Raw genomic sequence first — 22,519 nt, 5'->3', positions numbered from 1 at the left:
AATATACACCATCTGTGTATCTACAGTACACATTTTGACACAGGTTGTTTAAGAAAATTAATATAATTTAAAATAAATATCTAACAGATTCCTAAGAATAAGGATCTTAATGGACAGACAGACAACAAAGTGATCATATAAGGGCTTCGTTTTTTTGGAGGTACAGATCCCTAAAAATGTACAAATTATGGAAGTATAACAAATCATGTTTTAAGAATAGCAATGTATTCATACATTGATCATGGCAAAACCAGTTATTTTGCTTTAAAAACTAAATTCTTGCACCGATTTTAATACAATATCTATGGGACTATAAAACCTTTAAGTAAAATAAATTCTAAATTGGTTTATAAATGACGGAGTTTTGTGATAATAGACATCATCAATCAGTCAATATATATAACAAAGTCGTAACTGATCGTTATCTGTATATGGAATATATATAAGAAAAACTATATATTATAGGAGGGCTTTATGAACGCAAAAAAACCTAAAACAATGATTTTTAGAATTTCTGTCTATTTGTCTGTACGTTTATGCACGCTAATCTCAGAAACCGATTTAAAAATAGCTTAACTGATTTGAATGCGGTTTTCTCTAATGCGTTGCCGTTAACTTCATTTAATATTTAATGTTTGTTTTATTTCAATCAGTTTATAAATAAAAGACTTATATCAATCCAAAGAATCACATATAAAATGCCATAAAATAACCGATCAGTTGAATTGGCTGAAACTTTTTTCATTCATGAAGGATTTCAATGGGAATGACACACGGGAATTACATAATTAGAAGTGGGCAACGCTGCGGAAAATAGCTAGTAATAAAATATAACTGAATTGCGAACTTCTTTTTGGAATCAGTTGAAATAGATTATTATTAATATCATATATTGCATAAAGTTCATGAAGATATTTGATTTCTAAAAATGTTAATTTTACATCATGATTACTATATAATATGTACATATTACATACAACTTTTTATATGTGTACTGAAGTTAATTAATAAATAAATTATTGTTAACTTTTAATTGTTATATACAATATAAGCTTGCTAGGTAATTGCAAATGGCGGTTGTCGCATTATTGTCTTAGATAAAGAAAATAAACGCAACATTATTATTTTATCTATGTTTCTCATTTTAATTTGACTTTAGAAACAGATAAAAGAAAACGTCATTAAGAATTTTTTATTGGAATAGTCTTGTTGAAATAGTGTTTTGATATAAATTATGCAATTTAATTTGCAATAGTTGCTTTTATTTTATTATTACAACAATCCTACAATGTCTCACGACACAGATTTATTAATATCGGTACCGAGATCTTGTGTAGCTGATTTCTACAGCAAATATTTAAATTTAGTAGAAACTTTTTACTGTGTCACTTTATCTGAGAATAAATCGGGCCTCGCAAAAGAAAAACCCGAATATGTGTTCTTTAACGTCATATTCAACTTGAATCCAGCTGATGGCACCTACAACCCACGAGAATTAATCGGACGAATACAGGTTAGTGGGAGCACAATAAAGTGCATCAATATAAATTAGGTGTAGTTCTGGAAACATTTTTGTTTTGCCAGATGTTGAAACTAGTTTATACAAACACTTTGTTTGCTAATTCAGTTTTGGTTGAATTAAATAGTAAACATATTTTTATGACATGAATGAATTAGAATGTTTTTTTTTATGGGTGAAAATGGAATGGTAACCCCGCCTGCAGGTCTGTTTATGCTATTGTTTAAGTTAATAAATATGAAATTAACAGATATCTATGAGAGCATAATTCAAATATCTTGACTAATCTTATATATGAGGAAGTGTGCTTGATTCTTCTTGGCACCTTATTAGATTAATCAAATGTTATTAAATTTCACTTACACATATATGAAATGGAGAAGGATATAAGTAAGCTACTTTTTATCTCCGTCATGTAAACAAAAGTATATTAATAATAATAAAAAGACATATAGATAGATAGATACTCTTTATTATTTTCTCCAAAAGATTACAATAATAAACTTATTATAAATATAAACAATATAATTTACATTATTTGAGAGCTCTATATCTCTTAAAGTGTATCATCATCATATCAGCCATTAACTTTCAACTGCTGAACATATATCTCATGTTTTGCCAAGAGTTGCCATACTTGGCAATCTGATTGGCTTGACTCTGCTGCCCATCCCTCTATATATACAATAACATCCCCTTAGTTATCTCTTACAACACCCACAGGAAAGTAAGGGGTTATCCATTCTATGTCTTAAAGTGTATGGTTTCCAAAAAATATAGTAGGTAATTCATATTATCATTTCTTACATCATTTTTATCTTTATCTTAATACTATTTATTTACTATTGAATATGCTATTGAATCCCTTCCTGCAAATTATTTTTATACTTCTTCGGTTTTTTATGTCCAGATACAAATGTCATAATTACACTTTTGCTAGAATTATATACCAGACCATGATTTTTTGCGTATGCTTCACACACAGCTAGCATTTTTCTTAAAGCTCCAATTGAGGGGCTCAGCAGTACCATGTCGTCGGCATAGCTTATGTTATTGACGCTTACTCCATCAATATAACACCCAGCATGCATTCCACTGAGCTCCTCAATTAGGCCATTTACATACATATTAAACAAGTTGGGTGAAGTCAGCCCACCCTGCCTCACTCCGCATTTTAATCAGTATGAGTCTGATAGAGTATCATTCCACCTCACCTGATTACTTTGATTATTGTACCAATATTCAAGAACTCTAACTAACTCTGTAGGAAGCATAGTCTTATTAAGTTTACTCCATAAAAGATCATTTTTATATATATGTATTCATATTGAACACTGCCAGTTTTTGTATTATCAAAAATAAATTATTTTCAATATTTCTGAATTGTCATTAAAAAGGGTAGTTTTCTAGTTTGTGTTCTTATTTATTTATTTATTTGTTATAAGTTACAATAACAGTTTGCAAACAGAAATGAACCATTGAAAAGAAAACAATACAAAAATTTATTAATACACAGTTTGCCAACCTTACATTGTAAACATCATGTAACAGTAAGTTAGAAGTAAATGTTATAATATTTTTATAGATGTACATTACATTACTGATTACAGTTATGATCCAAAGTTATTCTATCTCAAAACCCTACAATGACCTCTTAAACCTAATAGTATTCTGATGAAAGATATCGAATTTTTCGCTAATTTTGTTATAAGACTGACACATCTGATGAATCGGATTATTTTGTGAGACATTGTTATTGGTAAATAGAATACTGAATAGTCGAGGGTGTCTAAAAGAGTGCTTACATGCAATCAAGTTCAGAGAAGCTGTTAATGATTTATTCAATAATCTATTTGCAATCTTAGAAAGCAAGTACAGTTCACCAATTCTAATCTATATTCTTGACTTTTGTCAACTGTTGTCTTGTAGTTACTGGACAGTGAGTCTTTTTATCTCAAAGGTGGCAAATAAGCATGCATCCTGTCTGATGATAAATGGTTACTGTTGCTTATAGACACCTACAACACTTGATCTATTACATGTACATACATTACTGACCCTGAGACAAAACCTTGGCAGAGAACTCTTCATAGAGTGTTCATAGGAGAAAACTCCTTTGAAACTAATCTATGTATTCCCTAGAGACTATAAAAAAAGACGTCCATAGGCTATGGTAACCCCATTTAATATTAGATGGGCCATATGCTTGTTTGCCACTAGTATAGTATAAAAGAAACTGCACTTTATGCTATCATTTAGATTTTAGCACATAAGGATGAATTCCCTTTCAATGTTGATGTGATGACGTTGATGATGTGATAGAAGGTGGCAAGAAGCATCATTTTAAGCAATTCCTTGGAACACAATCCATTATACACACAATAAAACACATAAAAGAGGCAAAATCTCTTTAATCTTAAGGGGTTTGTACCACTAATAAGCATGAGATTGTCAACAATTCTCATAACTCATTTTTGAACTGAGATTAAGCTAGTATGATCAAGAGGATTAAGCTGGTGTCCAAGTGCTCCTGCTTACAGATGAGAGCTGTGATTTTTTCTATTGCTTAAAACTACCTTAGTAAAAAAAACAAAGTTATAAGTTATAAAGTATAAAGATAGATTTATTGAGAATTAAAATAATTGAAACATTTGTATGTTAATATAAATTAACAAAAAAATAAAAACCTATGGTATCCATGCTATGGTACCCATCCATGTACAGATAAAAAAAAATTTACTTAACCCAAGAAAGTAATTTTGAAGAAATCAATTGTTTTGCATAAAGAAAAATAATTCTTGAATCTAATATACTTTCTTAGTTTCAATGAACTTTACTTGATTCAAAAAATTTTTTCTTGTAATAATTAAAATAATTATTTGAAATAATAATGTAAAAAAATTAATTATAAAATACATGAAAAAAAAGGTTTCGCTTTCTGTCCTGAAATATTTTTTCATACTAGGGTCGTGTCATGAAAAAGGTTGACAAACACTGGTTTAATCAATTCCGGCCATACAAGCAAAAATGCGGGTAAATGTTAGTAATCAATTAAAACACAGATATAAAGTCAATACACATTACAAGGCTGTGACAAACTTCCGAAAAATATCCATTATTTTTGCCCTACATTGCACTCCTAGGTGCCAAATTAATTCCAATTTCCTTTCGTTCCTATATAAAATTTGTTTATAGAAGGACTTTTTTATAGAACAATATATTTGATTTTTTAAAGATAGATTTGTTTATAGAAAGAGTTTTATTAGTGATAAATTTGGGAAATTTTATTTTCATCAAATATTTCATTATCATAATTTTACAAATGGCATCTCAACATTAATATTATTTATACTAAAATTATATGCAAAGTGTAAATAAGAAATTGTTTGCAGCAGTACATTGGCAATTGTTAATGCAAATATAATGATTTTATATTATATACTGCATTGCTAATAAATATATATTAAATATGTTCTAAATTCGATACAGTATTTTTTTTCTGTGTACATAATAGATTGATATATATATATTTGCTATTTGATCCTATTTTGATTTTATTTGAGAGTTTGTCTCTGTGTCAGAAGGAAAGTAATTTTTGTGATTATTATTTTTTATAGGATATTTTTTTTCGAACTTCGCAAATTTATTAAGAAAATGCAAAATAATCATCAAGAATTTTTACCTTTTTTTTTAAGTGTATTATTTATTCAACAAATTATTTAAATAGTTTGTTACTACAATTTTATTATTTAGTGGCTAATTATATATTTTCCATTTATTCCAATTATTGGAGTATTTGTAAATTGAAATTCAGGATAAAACCTCAGCTTTCGTTTTGTTTGGACGTGATCAATGTCGTATGTGACCAGAGATGATTTTTCGACATGCCAGAGGTCAACTTTGTTCGGTATGTTTGGGGGCCGCCGGGTGCAGTGGGCGCACAACCCGGATCTCGCGGTGCCCCGCTTCCCCTTCACTGAGCCCGTGCGTGGAGGTGGAGGTGTGCAAGCGGCATGCTCTCGGTCTCGCCAGTAGTTGATAGTCTTGCCGCTGTAAACGTCGCGGTCGCACACGAGCGCGATGCCATGCGACGCGCGCACCCACTAACACGCTATTATGTTCGCGATTGACAATACCCAGGTGAGCGCGACGACCATTCCCGATAGACATCCTGGTGACTGGTGACACGCACTCACCTCGCCCTCACGGATGCCTCATCTCGCGAGTTTCACATTGACACATTTATGTACATCGCATTGTAATGATGTTCATTCACGTTCGGCCGATATAACGATCCCGGAAGTAGAGCCGGTTCGTTAACGTCATTTATGTTAATTACCACAGATAGTGCTTGCGTATCAGCCAGTACATACGAAAATGTATATTTTTTTTTTTACATAAATTCTTCATGTAGGCATGCGAGTTTAATTATGCATGGGTGAGTGAAATTTACTTTCTGTATGGCTGTGTTGTTACTGATTAAAAGATAATTTGATGTAATCTATAATATGCAGTAATGTATGTAGTGGTGGTATTCTCCTAGAGCTCTTAATTATTTGCTACAATTAGCAAGGCGTCATGTGATTGTCGTCGATTGTTATGGAGCAATATCGATGTTGGTATGTTGGTTTTTTTTGTTGTTTTTGTACAAGTATATAGTGAAAGTAGTAGAGAGGTTTAATTAATGTGTACCTATATGTTCATCTGTCGTCTGTACAAAGTGTCGCAGGTCCGGCAACGCGCGGATATCATGGCAAACTTTCACTTCGCTGCTGAGAACGCTATAGTGATTTACATTCATTCGTTATCCAAGACATCTGATCACGGATTTGAATTCAATGCCTCTATTAGTTAGGTACAGGTTCAGTTTTTCTCTAAGAATTTTATGACATTGATTTAATTCTTTCATAGAATTTCTATTGTTGTAGTTTTATTAATGAATCATTTTTAATCGCTCTGACAAGAAAATTGGATAATCTATTGGTTTTCCATCCTTGCGTTTATATTGTGGTGTGACTAAACTACCTATATAAATACAATTGTCTTGCTTCAAGTATACATAATTAATAATTTAACATTCTTATTATATTTGAAATAAAGTTTATAAGCTATTATAGAAGATCAGAATACACGTTGATATTGATTTTTTTTTATCTAAGCATGGAGGTACCTAGTTTTACTTTGGTTAGCTAAATAGATAAATTATTATTAATAACTTTTCAATATATGTATAATTACATAAGTATCTGTGTGTATGTCTTGAAGACACGTGAAGGTTACGCACTCACGGATGTATCGCAAGTAAACAAACGGTCAATCTATAAATACGTCATTGTTGTTATGTTATAATGTGCTTTTTGTAAAAACTGTGAGAAGTTTATAAGTGCCCAAGAATGGAAATTCCAGCTGACATGACTCTTAATAACCCTATCATAGGTTTTAAGTCACATATATCTAGAATTTAAAATTATGAAATAAAACAATAGCGAAATAAAAACATTTCTAGTAAGTCGTTATGTACAAATAATTTCGCTCGAAGTACTAATGTGTGATTAATTTAGAAGAGACGTTTTTCGCACGGTTGTAGCGAATTAAGTGGTAGGTATTTATTTTGATTAAAAGAGTGGCTTGCCAACCTTCTACTTGTTTGAAATGTATCAGCTGTATCCGGTATGATTATACTCTGATGTAATGAGTGTCAATACGCAGGCATCGGGCATGCCAACAAGACAGACAGTTGTTTGGTATTTTTGTTATAAGTATATTATTGATACTATTAAAAATGTTTTATTTAAATGTGCGAAGTGTATAAATTATTAAAGGCAATACAAATTATGTTCACTCATAAAATTTATACAATAATCGATTTAAGATAAATGTACTCAAATACATTAAAAACGTAATATTTATATATATTATATATACATAGAATTAAAGAAAATTATCAATTGACAACTTAGCGAAAGTACCTATTATTTTACGAACTACCAAAAAGTAAATTTACAGTACTTCTGATTCAATTATAAATAAATTTAGTTCGTACTTATCTCTTGAATACTTAATCAAACTGCAATTTTTATGTTAAAGATGTTAAAGGATTTGTATTACAGAATCGACCTCAATATTTCTAAGTTCCCACACAATGTATTTATTTTATCAAATATCTTTATACCTTTTGTCATTTGATATATTAAAGCATTTTATATCCTGTTAACGTCTACTAATTCATGTTTATAACCTGCCTATCATATTATTCATATTTATTAATAAAGATGTGGAGATATTTATCTATAGTGAGTCTATATAATTTTTTAATTATCAAGATTGAAATCTCTTAGACCAATTCATTTATTTTCTCGCCTCTTTCTCTTTTTAATATGCCGTCAAAGAACAATTATAAATTCTCTTAATTGTTTAACCGTATTATTTAAATATACTTGCGCGCACCTCTTCCTCTTCTTGTCTAAAGGACAGCTTAAGTATTTACTAGATTACAACCACACAGTAGTAGTTATTTGGCTGTAAAATTATATAAGGCAAAGGTTTTTCTTTACTCCCTCAGTTCAAAAATGACAAGTTGCTCTTTTCTTTACGCAGTCTTATTGATTATCCAACTAATGATATAATGAAATAGTGATTTCTCCAGTAAATTATTAGGTATACACTCATATATAAGAAGATTTACTGATTCGCATTATTAAACTGTTTGAAGACTAGTCATAATAATCAATATTAGATCTGTATGATGAATAATGCAACATAACACAAAATATTAAGATTCCTCCAAAATAGGTTTTCATAATAAAATCATTAAAACTTGTATTCCATCGTTATAATACCATTAACATTCTAAAATCCAACAACAATAAGAGTATATTATTAAACTATTCCTAGAATATGTTATTAGCATATTTGCCGTATAGTCCCGGCTTCGAATGGACTACCTTTTCCTTTCCCATTGGCGTTATAAGTGATAAAAGAAACTTAACGCTCGAGGTATGGGCAGCAACGTCCAATTACTGGCAAACCCCCCGATAGGGGGAGGCCTATGTTCAGCAACGGACAGTAACGGCTTGTATCATTATATCATCATTAGCCCATTATTAGTTTACCTACTTTGGTCAGGCGGTTTTATATGCGGTTTTGTTTTTATTTCTCTAACACTGATTGATGAATACAAAGCACAATTAGTGCTTTGTATTCTGTAGTCACCGCTAATTACATCTATCCTTCCCCCTAGATAAGATACAAAGGAATCTAGAATTGCTTCGGTCAGTACTAATATGAGAAAGTACAAGACAGAGTACCTCGCCATCTGATTCAATCTCTTGGACTTGCTGGCGACGAGTCTGTCAATAGGTTTGTTTGTACTTTGTTTAGGTGGGTAAGGGGGGGGGGGGATGACGATAAAAAGTAATTATGGCTCCGTAGCATTCTTATTTAATTTTCACGCAAATATGTCATAGTTATAGTTTACAGTTCTATGTCACTTATTTCCCTGCATAAAGCCAATTCAAATTGTCTATTTTATCTCCGAACTGAACTCTCAGTTTTACTGGGTTTAAATATGCTCGATAAAATGTGGATAAGAGAATTAGTATATTACAGTGGACAAATTAGTTCGAACTACTTAATCTATCTGCATGAGAAATACAGACGAGAGCACTATTTATTTTATACATTAACTAATTAAAAATGGCACGCAAAATGGTTTCACGTTACCAAGTTTGCAACAAGCATCAAGTTTATCACGTATTCAAGGATGAAATTATGCTCTGCAACCTAATTGTGAAACACAGAATTTGCATAACGAGTGCAATGTCACAATGCCTTCTATAATACAATACCATATTCATGTATGTAAAAGTGCATTTATGTCGATTGTCGAGCAGAGTAACTATTTTTCCGTAATATTTAAATAAATTAATTAATATATTAATAATAATTATAATTAATAATTGTTATATTTAAATAAATGAGTATCCATGTGTCTCAAGTACTGGATTCAAAAGTTGGAAATTATGCTCAGTGTTTTAGAAACCTGACAGAACTGCGATAAGTAATCACTAAATGGTTTTTTCAAAAAAGAATTTTCTAAAAAGAAGAGAAAGAGATAAGGCGAATGTAACTATATATATATTTTATTTATAGAATTGATTCTTTCATTTCAAAAAGCTAAGTTGTCTTATATCTGCAATATCATGCAGTACTTGTTGGTTGTTTGATTTTTCATAGCACATAGTATGGTGTCTTATTGGGCCAGCTTCGATACTATCGGAATGCAAAACTTGTGCCTTCAGATAAACACAAACCATTATAAAATATTTTATCTTTTATTCGCGTATGGGGTCAGTTAAGCCGTTGCACGTCGATCTATCTGGATATTTTGTGCTTCTCCATGCCTTACACCATCATTTTATAGATCCTGTATGTTATCTTAATAAAATTTCGCAGTTTAAGATATCTTTAGTCCCCTGGGTCTGGATAAACCGTTCCCAGTAGACTCATACGCATACTTGCCAACGAATTGCAGTTGCACATCAAGAGTCCATCGATTCCAATTTCTCACCGCACAATCTATACAGTGTGTCCCAGGATAAACCCGTCTTATATGGTATATGCCTTATTGGCATATGTCCAGTTAAAGCACCCATTTTTGTTGGTTTTTCTATATTTTGATATTACTTTTGATTGTATATTGTAGTATTGTTTTTGTTTGGCGAGTTTGTTAAGTCAAGGGTTCAGAGTCCATATTGATTGTATAGCGCTTTTTCATTGTATGTCGGTAAGCAAAGATCAGTGGTCAAATCAACTGCTGAACTTCGAACTCTCCAGCGCTCTCTCTGGTTATCGCAGATAGAACAATATTTTGAACTTATATCACATATATTTTTTACTTATACAGAAAAAAATTGTATGTATCCTTAACGTTTTGAAAATTAAGAAACGTGGTCGTAATTGAAAATGCATACTTATGTAGTTTTCAGCTTACGGTGTTTTAATCTGACAGAATCATCGGGATTAATATATAAATCTAATTTTTAAATTAAAATGCAATATTTTGGTAATTAAGGCAGTTCAAGTTCGCGTACAGAAAGTTATTTTTACTTATAAATTAGAAGGCTGTATATCATAATAATATAACTATTCATACGATGCAATTATGCAAAATTCAGTAAAATATTTTCGAAACACTACATTTGGGAAGCAGAAATATTATCTTATCTATTCATGATCACTTAACTCTGAATTACTTATAATTTACCTACAACTATTGTTATTATTTACATCAAAAATTATATAGTCACGTACGTTGATTAAATAATTCGAAGTTCTGTTACATGATTATTATTTTAATTATATACGCAAGGTGCACCAAGCGTACTAGTGTAATGGCCCATTGTATATGTATGCATTGTTGTTGTATATGTATTTAAAGTGTGTCGCGTTCTCGTATCCTGTTCGATGATGACGACACATCGGACGAGGTGGCGCGCGTCGACGTCGGCCCAATCTTGCAACCCTATTGGTCACTGTTATCTCTTGTACAAACGTGTGATAGAATTTCTCTTCCATAGACGGAACTAATTGTAACCAACATCAGACATTATCAGTCGCACAGTCAGTACGTATGTACTTACAGCGACTCGTATCACCGCGCTAACCGATCTGTAAATAATACAAATATCATTACTATGTAACCAAATAAAAAAAATTTGATAAAATATCGGCTCTCTTAATGATGAGACGCTGATCTATTGGGTCAATCTTTTTAAAGAGCAATTATACAAGATACACATACTTCCTGCCCTTATTCCATATCATTTATTTGCTTGCGGCGTAATATTTTTTTTCATTCGTCAACTTAAATCCGACTTGAAAATATGAATCATTGACAATTTGTTTTTTACACTATGTGTTACCAATATTATTATTACGTAATACCAAAACCTCCTAAAAAAAGGAAATTGGTTACGTTTTAATTGGTGTATACACTTGTTGATTTATACCGTTTTCTCCATTCATTCTTACAAGATCACGAACTGAAATACATACAATACATACATATAATAGAATAGGATTCTCTACCATTAGAAAATATCTTCGTAGGACCCTGATACATTTTACAATATAAGTATATACAATATATCCATAAGAAAATAAAAAAAATATATTTATTATGTCTAAAACTACGTATATCTTAAACGCACGATAACGACCCTTGATAACCCTAATCTACCGGATATTAACAGTGCTTTGCTGTTTGTACGGTGACTTCGACTGTTTTGTGGAGATTTCTGATAATGTATTTGTACTTATTAGTAATATCAAATAAATGAATACTATGTCTCGTTTTAGCACGTGTTGCCCAGAAAGTACAAAGAGTTTTTTTTTATATCTTTAAATATATGTCTTGCATCACCCACTTTCAAGTTTAATTATGATTACGTGAAGTAAATATAAATTGCTGTTACCTATGCCAAATTACATTAATTTTAAAAATGAATCGTTTTAAAATCCTATTATTACAATAAAAATCTTACTAGATGGATCTAGTCCTTGATTCTAACGAGCAAAATTCTATTTATGAATGATATGTTATTAGTTCCCCTTATGGTCTGACATTACTTTTAAAATTGCCTATAAAATCTTGTTTCTAAATAATATTCATTCATATTATTATCCTTACTTGTATTAATTTAAACCAGTATCAACTAACCGATATAACAGTAAAAATAATAGGAATGTATTATTTAAATAATATACACTTTTTATTTTTGTTGTAGAAGTTGTAAAAGGCCAACATCATAATATGAGATACAATAATTTTCTATTCACGTGCATACATCATGTCAGTTACCAAATCGTATCGCTTTCGCTTGAGGTGTGTGAAGCATAGTTATAATGGTTGATGGAGATAAAAGTATCGCAGTTGTAATTCTTATGGTTCTTTCTTCGCTATTGTTTAACATTTCGCTGCAGTAGTACCTACAGCATACAAATATTACTATGATACATTTGTATTCACACATGCAAACATTGAAAGTAAACAACAATAACGTTGTACGCATGTCTCATTGGTCCATATTAATACGTCAATTTACCGCTACGCCATTAGTATCTTTTATCAATATTAAGTTTATTTTTAGACATTTTAATTGCTTACGCCGTAACATAGACTAAATTAAAGCATAATTATAATTCAGTGACGTTAAACTAAAGTCGCAATTTTAGCAAACAAATTAGGTGTTTATACAAATATGACAGAAAGCGGAACTAACCAACAAGTGTCCAATGTGACTGATGCAATAAGACCTTCTAAATCGGTTATACAAATCTCCTATAGTGTTAATGACAAAAAAGTGGACCAATCTAATTCTTTCGATGTACAAATAAAAACTATATAACATAGAATTTTACTATTTAGCGACACAATTCGTATATTTGTTAATACTAGACAATTATTGAAATAAACACTAATAGAGGATTTTGTAAATGACAAATTATCGTGAATAAATTTCCTTTCGGACTTTAGTTGTTAAAATTTTTTAGTAAAAGGACACGGCAAAAGTGACCAGGAAAAAAACGTAAACAAGTGGATCGCTAAACGTAAACGAGCGTAACTAATAAAGCGGGCGATTCCAATGGGTTTTTTTAAACCAAAATAGTTGCTACTAGTCATGAGGAAATCATTATGTATGTATTTGTTTCAGTTAGACACAATACGGTTAAGATGTTTTGTTTATCGGTTACCAGTTGTGAAAACATTTGGAAATAAAGCTAAATGAGCACATGAACTTCTCTCTAATTTTAACGCACTAGTAATGATCATGGCTTTATTTATTTGACAAAATGTCATTTTACAAAATGACTTTAGTATAGAATATTTATTCATAACACACATTTATGGAATGGAAACTCATGAAATGAGCGACATAACAGAGTATACTGTTATGTCGATACTATTGTTTATATTTTTTAACCGATTTATTACTTTTTGTCAGCTCGTTTGTCATTCTTCATTTGCATTTCTATTTATAAAAATAATAATTATAGATTGTATAAGTTAAAAAAATCTATGTAACTTCATAACATTTTTTTCTTAGTATATACACATACCAAGTACGCAATAGACTAGAACATAAAATATCAAAGTATAAATACCTCTTATATTGTCGTTCTTGTGTTCCAACAACCACACTGTAACTTTAAAAGAACAACGTGCTCAATTTGCCTGTATCAATGTCCTCGCCAATTCTAACAGATTTTGTTAATTTTGCAATTCACTCGGTTTCTTCTCATGTTGGCCACTTCAGTTGCTATAAAATAAACATCAATAATAATTTTGTGACATTTGAAATTCTGCAAAGTAACACCAAATTCAGTAAAATACAAAATTGCAATTGCCCTAACTTGGAGGCCAAAATTTTTAATTGTTCATAATTCTAATAGAGATTTATTATAGATAAATATATGTAATATGTTTTATTGTGAGCATACACTAGAGAATAAAATATAGCTGTGTATTATTTATCATATGAATGTGTGGAACCTATAAGGAACTTACAAGCATACAGAACATGCGTATTACGGCTGATAAGAGTAGAAAACAATTACGGCGATTGACATAATCACGATCATTTCTACTCATGCTAATACGAGGCTATTATTATCGAATAGAAACGTGAATATTTCAAACTAGTTGCCCGCCCCGGATTCATACCGGTGCATTTTTTTCCGTACGGTTTTTCAAACATTTTCTTTCATACAAATGAATTAAGTGCAGCTTTACCAGAGAGAGACTTTGTACAAAAGTCGATTGCTTGGGTACTTCTGTCCCATTTGTGTTTCAACCGTGAAGCAGTTATGTTTGCATGACTGTGTTTCGGTTTGAAGGGTGGGATATGGCGTGAATTTACTGGGTACAGAGGAATAACACCTGAGTCCTCAGGAATGGCAACGCATGGGAGGTATCATAGGCGAAACAGTATACTCTGTTATGTCCATGGTACTGCTCATGTCTGTAGGCGACGGTTACCACTTTCCATCAGGTGGGCCGTCAGCTTGTTTGCCATTCTAAGTTGTATAAAAAAAAGCTGTTCTGAAGTGGTACGCTTACAAGTACATAATATTCGGAAATTGATTTTTATTTATATAGATTAAAATCTTGTGTTGGAATCTAAGGATGAACTTTCTAAAATTTAAATGAACTGCTTCGTGTAAAGGATAGCCGAGCTCTGCTTAGCAATCTTAATAAATTGCAATGTCTGTTAAGATTATAGATATTTAGACGACATTAGATAATAAGAGATTTACGGAAACTATATAAGTTTTTGATTACTAATGTAACAATGCAAAATTGTTCAATCTCTAATATTAACAGAAATATGACCAAGTCAAAACCTAAACAAGTTTATTTTGTTTCGCTATTGCACCGGCGCGGTTGAGTTGTTGGTGTTTTGCGCGCACCATATTTTTTAGAAAGTCGCATCCGGCTGCGCGGTTGATAGGTGTAGTGGGCGGGGCCTTTCCGTGCCTTGCGCCCGGATGTACGGTCCCATCACTATAGACCTACTAAGTTATCTTTGGACAAAATGAGGTCAATTCTAAAAGGTCAAGTTTATCTCTAAAATCCACTAATTTAGGACAAAGTTTTGAACCAATTTTAAAAGAATTGCCTTTTATATTGCACGATATCTTCGTTATTATTCCGTCTTGAAAAAAATCGTGTTGATACCATACTAATTAAAAATTTTAATAAAACATTTTTTGTGTAATAATATCTCATGGATTTCAAAATCAATCCATTTTTTTTTAATGGATGACTATGAAATAATAGCGTTGCGCTATTATTTCATAGTTGCGCCACCTGCGCTAACGGTATACGCTGATGAGTGTGACGAGGCACCAGTGAGGGATGATAGGTGAGAATGAAGAGCCAGGTCAGTTAGCCCATCGTGATGATTTTATCTGGAATTCAGTACGATGGTTTCCAGGGGGGACCACGGGGAGGTCGACCTAACAGGGTATATTACTAGCACTGAGATGGTAGTCCGCATTACTAACAATCCCTTCCCCCCAATCAATCCCATTAGGTAGGATATATCCTGAAATGTCATAATTTATTTAAATCTCTAGTAAATTTAAAATATTTTGGAATCAAAGTGCAGCCTATAGCTAGAGTTTAAAAAGAGTTGCACTAAACATTTTAAATATCCTCCATGTATTATATTAACACTAACGTTACTTAGTTCTTAATATTTTAATAATAAAAGGTTTTTACATAAGTATATGTAGGTCAAGTTTAATATTCCATATATAAGTGTTGACATCACGAATTATAATATTGTTACATTTTTGAAATGCTATTACTTTTTGATCAACTCTAAAAGTGAGTAGATTATCTTATATCGGGATAAAAATAGTATGGAACCAACTCAGATGTATGTATGAATTGCAAAATTATTACAATATTAAAAATATTTTTTAAATTGGCTTAGAAAGAACAGCACACATAGTTAAGGAACGGAATCATGACTTTTGCTCGCTCTGTTTGCTTAAAATTTAAGGATTGGGTAAAAAGAGATTTCACGAGTTAATTTCTTTATGCGATTTCCAAATATTATTTCATAACTTAACTACTTATGACAACTAATATTTTAGTTCCTATTCTAATTCCTCCTATTCTGTCTATACACGGCATGCGGATGTGGACTATGACTAAGCAATATTTATAACAAAATATTTGGCATGAGAAATATCAACTTTGTAGATAAAAAAAAAAAACGTCAGCCTGTCTGGTGTTCTGCTCCTAAGCAAAGGCTGTCTTCCATTCGAATAAAATCTGTTATAAAGATCGCGTTTGAGACATCCGGGTGAGTGATCACAGATGTCATAAATACTCTGAATTTGTCTAATAAAAACTGTTTTTCTTAATCTCTCGAAACGAACTCATAAAATCTTTGAGGTCTTAAATTGGCACTTACGACAACATGTTGGCCCATCTCTGGAGAGTAGGTGTAGATATATAATACATAATACATGTCCTCTTATAGTTCACAAAATTATTGCATTTAACTAGGTCCTGGACCAAATACGGTTGCTATGAAAAGGTCTGTTTATATAGACCGTTATTGATAGCCTCTGGACGTAAAACAGCAAATAGTGTTGTCAAAATTAGTGAAATAATGAATTATAACCGGTGTGCTCCACAGTTGCGCACACGCTAAAGGTCAATGATCATCTGTAGATCCGCTTCGGCGCCCTGATGACCCTGTCCTCAGGCGGCGCTGTTTGTATGAAACGTCAAATGTGCTTATTAATCAATAAACTTATAAAAAAAATACCACTTTAAACAGTTTTAATACCAAATAAAAAAAAAATCATAATACGTACTTACATCTCTATTCTGTATACAATTCTTCACTTTGAATGTATAATAATTATTTAAAAATATTGTATTTATAACGTTATATACTTATTTATTTTATTTATTTACCAATTACTTTATCTATTGGGTTCATTTTTGTTTATCGGGATAAAAAATATATCCTGTTTTTAAAGTTGTAGAATGTTTTTCACTTTGAACTTTTACTTTCTATTAAATCGGTTAAACTGTTTCGGAAATTAACTTGAATGAACATCGTGACGGGTTTTATATATTATGTATATAGAGGACTAGCTGTATCCCGCGTCTTTACCCGTCGTTGTATAGTGATGTTGAATAGTCTATAACCTTAATAAAAAAAAAATGATTTATCATATGCAAAAAGATTTTACAAACCCGAATGATTGTTCCAAGGATTACTGCGTTGAAACAAACAAACATACCCTTCCATATTATTATTAATGTTAGTACAAACAGACAATTGATTAAATCGATTAACCCCTTCTTCAGGGGGGAAAGAGATTGATAGCAATGGGGTCTAACAATGTCATTGTTAGCAATATACCCTATTAAGTTGACCTCCACGTGATTCCCCCTGGAAACTCATGGTTAATTGTCGTGGAATTCGTCACTTAAAAATTCTTTCACCTATAGATAAACAATATACATTTTCAGTAGGGAAGGAATTGTTAGCAATGGAGACTGAGAATCCAATTGCTAGCAATATACTCAACCAGGTCGACCTCCTCGCGGTTCCCCCTGGAAACTATCATGGTTAATTCTTGATGAATTCATCACGATGGACTAACTGGCCTGTTTTCATTCTCATCTATCACCCGTCACTGGTGCTCCGCCGGCGTATATCGTTAGTGCAGGCGGGGTTACTATACCATTTTCACCCATCGAAAAAAAAATATACATTTTCAGCGAGTGATATAGGTTATATATTATTTAAAAAAAAAAAAAGATCTGTAAGATAATTATAATAGTGTACCAAAGTATCAAAAATTTGTCTGTGAAAACTAATATATGGTAAAAGACTATCGTTCTATCTATATATACCAGTGCGAAACCGGGGCGAATCGTTAGTTTATAAATTCATTGCACTTTTTAGTATTTATTTAAGTCTGAATTTAAGTCAAGGCTGTTTGTATTATGTCTGACGCTTTAATATTCTATTTACTCTTTTACCATAAATGTATTTATAACGTACGTGTATTTATAAAATTCCAAATAATATATATAAAAAATACTAACTTATTACTATTTTGATTGAGGATGATATCACCCGATGATCTGCCGTGAAAATTATAATTAATACAAGTATATTTTCTTACAGAAATATGTGGAGTCATCGTTGGGGTGGGCGGGCGAGCGCGGAGAAGACTCTAGCTACGACTCGGAGTGCGAGGACGAAGGCGCTCACAGGGCCGCCTCTCGTACACCGTCGGACACGCTCGCTGCCGAATTCGCGGAGTATGTAACCCTGGCACCTGCGCCACCGCAGCCTAATCAGGTGAATAGTCCACAAGAATTACCTAATAGTTTGTTTTATTATACAAAAACTTACCTCAATAGATACAAAATTATATTAACATGATCGAAGACGGGTATGAGCTGTAATTCCAAAAATAATAAATAATTCAGCGTAGAATTGACGACTTATATATCGTGTAATAAAAAAAAAATTGTTTACATTAAAAACCTTGTTGAAATTATTATGAAAGAAGACTCTTAGCTTCCAAAGCTGTGAAATTGCTGTTTAAAATTTTACTAAAGGTTATGTTTTATGAATACTCTTTTTTTTAAATAGATGATAATGGAATTGTAACCCTGCGTTAACGGTATACATTGGCGGGGCAACAGTGAGAGTTGATAGGTGAGGATGAAGCAGGTCAGTTAGCCCATCGTGATGAATTCAGCGATAGATCAAACAAGATATTATCCAAGAGGAACCGCGTGGAGGTCCCATTGCTAGCAATATATACCTGATAGTGTATATTGCTAGCAATGGGGTTAATAAGCCCAATTATTAACAATCCCTTTCCCCCCATAAATACTCTTTTATCACTGTGTACATAATTATTTTTTTGTTTTGACAGGCGAAGATCGAGTTCGCCGTAAAGTTGGGTTACTCGGAGCGGCAGGCTAAGACGGCGCTGCAGAGGTTGGGACCTGACCCTCCTCGCAACGAGCTTCTAGCAGAATTAATAAAACTAGCAGCTAAACAACCGCCGCGGACGCTGTCGCCGTCGCCCCCCACAGACCCCGACCCGCCACCTGACCGCGAACCACTCAGGCAGATCGTTATTGACGGCAGTAATGTGGCCATGAGGTAATTACTTGTTATCAGTCATTTTCAATGTATTTACTACGATGTAATGATAATTATGACAGTAGGATCGATTCTGAGGCGCTACTTCCTCTAACTTATCTATAAAATTTCAATTTCATTTTGATATCACAGCGAAATCTTTAAGGGTTAATATAAACTTAATTTGTAATAGACTTAAGTCAAAATTATTTAATGGCCCAATGAACAGTAATTTCGCGAAACTATCAAATTAAAATATTACGTTAAGAGATAGGTTTAGAGAAATGGTGCCACAATAATTAATAACCCATGATATTCAGTTCTAGATTAGATAATTTTATTAAAAATACATGAAAACGAATATATTCATAAACAGCTTGAAAGATACCTAGTTTTTATTTATCTACATAATAAAATCATCAGATTAAAAAAGTGCATTATATGTTATTATTGGTAATTTAATGATACTTCTAACTTATAATATTTACTAATAAATATCTATCTCTTTCTTAGCCACGGCAACAAGGAGGTATTTTCATGCCGCGGCATCGAAATATGCGTCGACTGGTTTCGCGCCCGCGGCCACAAAGACATCATAGTGTTCGTACCCAAGTGGCGTAAAGAAGCATCGCGGCCAGATAACCCGGTCGCAGACCGCGACGCGTTGGAGCGACTCGAACGCGATCGGGTACTCGTCTACACTCCTAGTCGACTGGTCGGCGGCAAACGTCTCGTCTGCTACGATGACAGGTACATATTGCGACTAGCGGCAGACACGGACGGCATTGTAGTCTCCAATGACAACTATCGTGATCTAGCAGCGGAGAATCCCGAATTCCGCAAAGTCGTCGAAGAGCGACTCCTTATGTATTCCTTCGTGAATGATCGATTCATGCCACCCGATGACCCTCTTGGGAGATCAGGACCGACCCTCGACGCATTCCTTCGTGCGCCCCCATCTCGCGCCGAACCACCACCTGCTTGTCCTTACGGACGAAAATGTACATATGGAAACAAATGTAAGTTCCATCATCCTGAACGCGCCGGACGACCACATAAATCTGTCGCCGAGAAATTGTCCGAGAGAGCGGCACGTGCGTTACGAGCTCGCGATCTGCACACAGTCAGCTTACCTCCAGATGGCCGACCCGCTGATAATAAACGGCCACTGGCACGAGCGCACTCTGCAACACCCCGCTTAGCGGACGCCACACTTGCGACGCATTTCGAACGCGCACAAATGCAACTTGCCGGGCCGTCGCAACCACCACTAATTTCACAGCCCATGTCGCCACCCGACACAAACACACATCGTAAATTAGCGCGTCAGCTTACACTGAACCCCGCATGTGATCCGCGACTCACGCACACGGCAGCCGCTAGAGTTGCCTCTGCGCCCGTAGGAGCCGCAGGCGCCGCTGGTGCTCACCTGTCACCGTGTGCCTCCGAAGGAGCGTTACAACATTGGGATGCGAGGCGGCGTATGCATTTTCACCTCACTGGAATATTCCCTGAGGTGCAAGTCGCGGAGGCAATGGCGGCATACCCAGAAGAAACAGACGCACAGACGATGTGTGCAATCATCCTAGCGCGGTACAGACCAAGTGAAGCTCAGATGCCACGTCCGCCGTTGCACTGATCTCTATATTTGTATCTCTGACAAATACAACACTGTATCGCCAGAAATAGTTAAGTATATGTTGACGTTTGAATTATTATCGATTTTCTCGTAAAAATTGATAGCATATGTTCAAAAGAGTTCAACATTACTATTCAACGGATTATTGCTGCTTCGACTGAGTAAGTCATACGTATGTATTATACGTATACCATTAAGACAGAAGAGAAAGAATGTACAGAAACTGATTGTGCCAATCATGCCGATCCGTTTTGTGGTCGTGTTAATAATTGAATAGGCATTTATATACATTGTATGTATATTTTAAACTGTGTATGTTATACACTTCTAAGAAGTGTATGACTATATTTATGTAACGAAGATTAATTAAGTTTAGGCTTTAAAGATGTACAAAATTATTTCATTGTCTATTTGTATTACATAAAATATTGTTAATATATTAACAAAATTTAATATAAGAATATAACATTTTTCTGGGTTCATTGTCTCTGTTACTGTTATGTATTGATCCCTTCCAGTGAATCCTCTTATTTACTCCACTTGTTCACAAATAACAAATTATTACATATAGTATAAATAATAATTACTATGTTAATTTTCCCATAAAGTTGTAACTTTGTATGAATAATCTTGATACTATGTACCAAGATTTTATAATTATAGAAACTTTTTGTTAAATTTTTATATCTTAGTTTATTTATGTGTATTAGAGTTATGGCCATATTTGTCATTAAACACTCGTATAAAACTTATTATGTCTAACTCCTATATTAAATTTTTGGTATAGTTACAAAAGGATTTGTAATTATCCCCAAAATTACATTTTATTTCATTACATTTTGTTAGTATAGGGGTCTCCCTATTTCATTAGTATTAACGAAATGTTTTATATATACTATTACATCATACTCATTAAAAAATACTTATGCAAATCGTGGTAGTATTTTGTATAATCAGCTTAAGAATAAACTACCCAATAGAGATGTAATATTACTAGTATGGGACTAGTTTCATCTGCAGGTTATACGAAATAAATCGTATTATATAACTCACGTAAAGCAAATTTTTTAACCTTCTTATAAAATTATAAGTGACCCTCAGTGACACTAAACATTGTCTGACAACGAATGTTCATTATATATAGTTTATTATGCAAATAATAAGTTATTTGCTATATATTGTTTGATATTAATATGCTATATTTGTATTGTAACTTGGTCATTCCTATTTAGTATGTATTAGCTATATACAATGGCCAGACTTATTATGGACTAATAGTCATTATCGTTATAGGTATAACCAAGAAATACAATTATTATTGTTTGATTTTTATTAAATTGAACTGTTTAAAAACTTAAATGCAATGCATCGATTGAAAACGTAAGATAAATATATCTACTAGTATGCTTTGCTCCATAACAATAGTGTAACACTTTGTATAGATAAATATTTATGGAGTATTGCATTAATAATTTAGTATAATTTAAGGAATCAAATTCACCAATGTTTCAATTGTAATTACAAATCAATAAAAACATGGTAAATTTGGTTTCTATGTTCAGAAATGTTGAGGAATAAGTAACAATTTTGTTATAAACAATTTGTTATTCCAAATACATTTTTGTTCGTTATCAATGCACATTCCTTAAGGAATGCTTA

The 22,519-nt window shown here is 32.7% G+C and overlaps 1 protein-coding gene across 2 annotated transcripts; it reads left to right on the top strand.

The window, feature by feature from the left end:
* The first annotated feature begins 1,182 nt into the window (after positions 1–1,182).
* On the top strand, positions 1,183–22,189 carry LOC113516023 (probable ribonuclease ZC3H12B). Of its 2 annotated transcripts, none has more exons than XM_026900358.3 (4): positions 1,183–1,513; positions 18,247–18,423; positions 19,010–19,242; positions 19,735–22,189. In XM_026900358.3, exons 1-4 carry the CDS (start codon positions 1,289–1,291, stop codon positions 20,858–20,860), a joined length of 1,761 nt encoding a protein of 586 aa, XP_026756159.1. In that variant the 5' UTR covers positions 1,183–1,288; the 3' UTR covers positions 20,861–22,189. The 2 variants fall into 2 exon arrangements, with proteins under 2 accessions (XP_026756159.1, XP_052756977.1); XM_052901017.1 differs by lacking the exon at positions 1,183–1,513 and adding an exon at positions 5,519–5,659.
* The last annotated feature ends 330 nt before the right edge of the window (positions 22,190–22,519 follow it).

Source organism: Galleria mellonella, unplaced genomic scaffold, assembly GCF_026898425.1.
Source record: "Galleria mellonella isolate WM207_F2 unplaced genomic scaffold, CSIRO_AGI_GalMel_v1 utg74, whole genome shotgun sequence".
NCBI lineage: Eukaryota > Metazoa > Arthropoda > Insecta > Lepidoptera > Pyralidae > Galleria > Galleria mellonella.
This window is presented reverse-complemented; position numbering and strand designations above follow the sequence as displayed.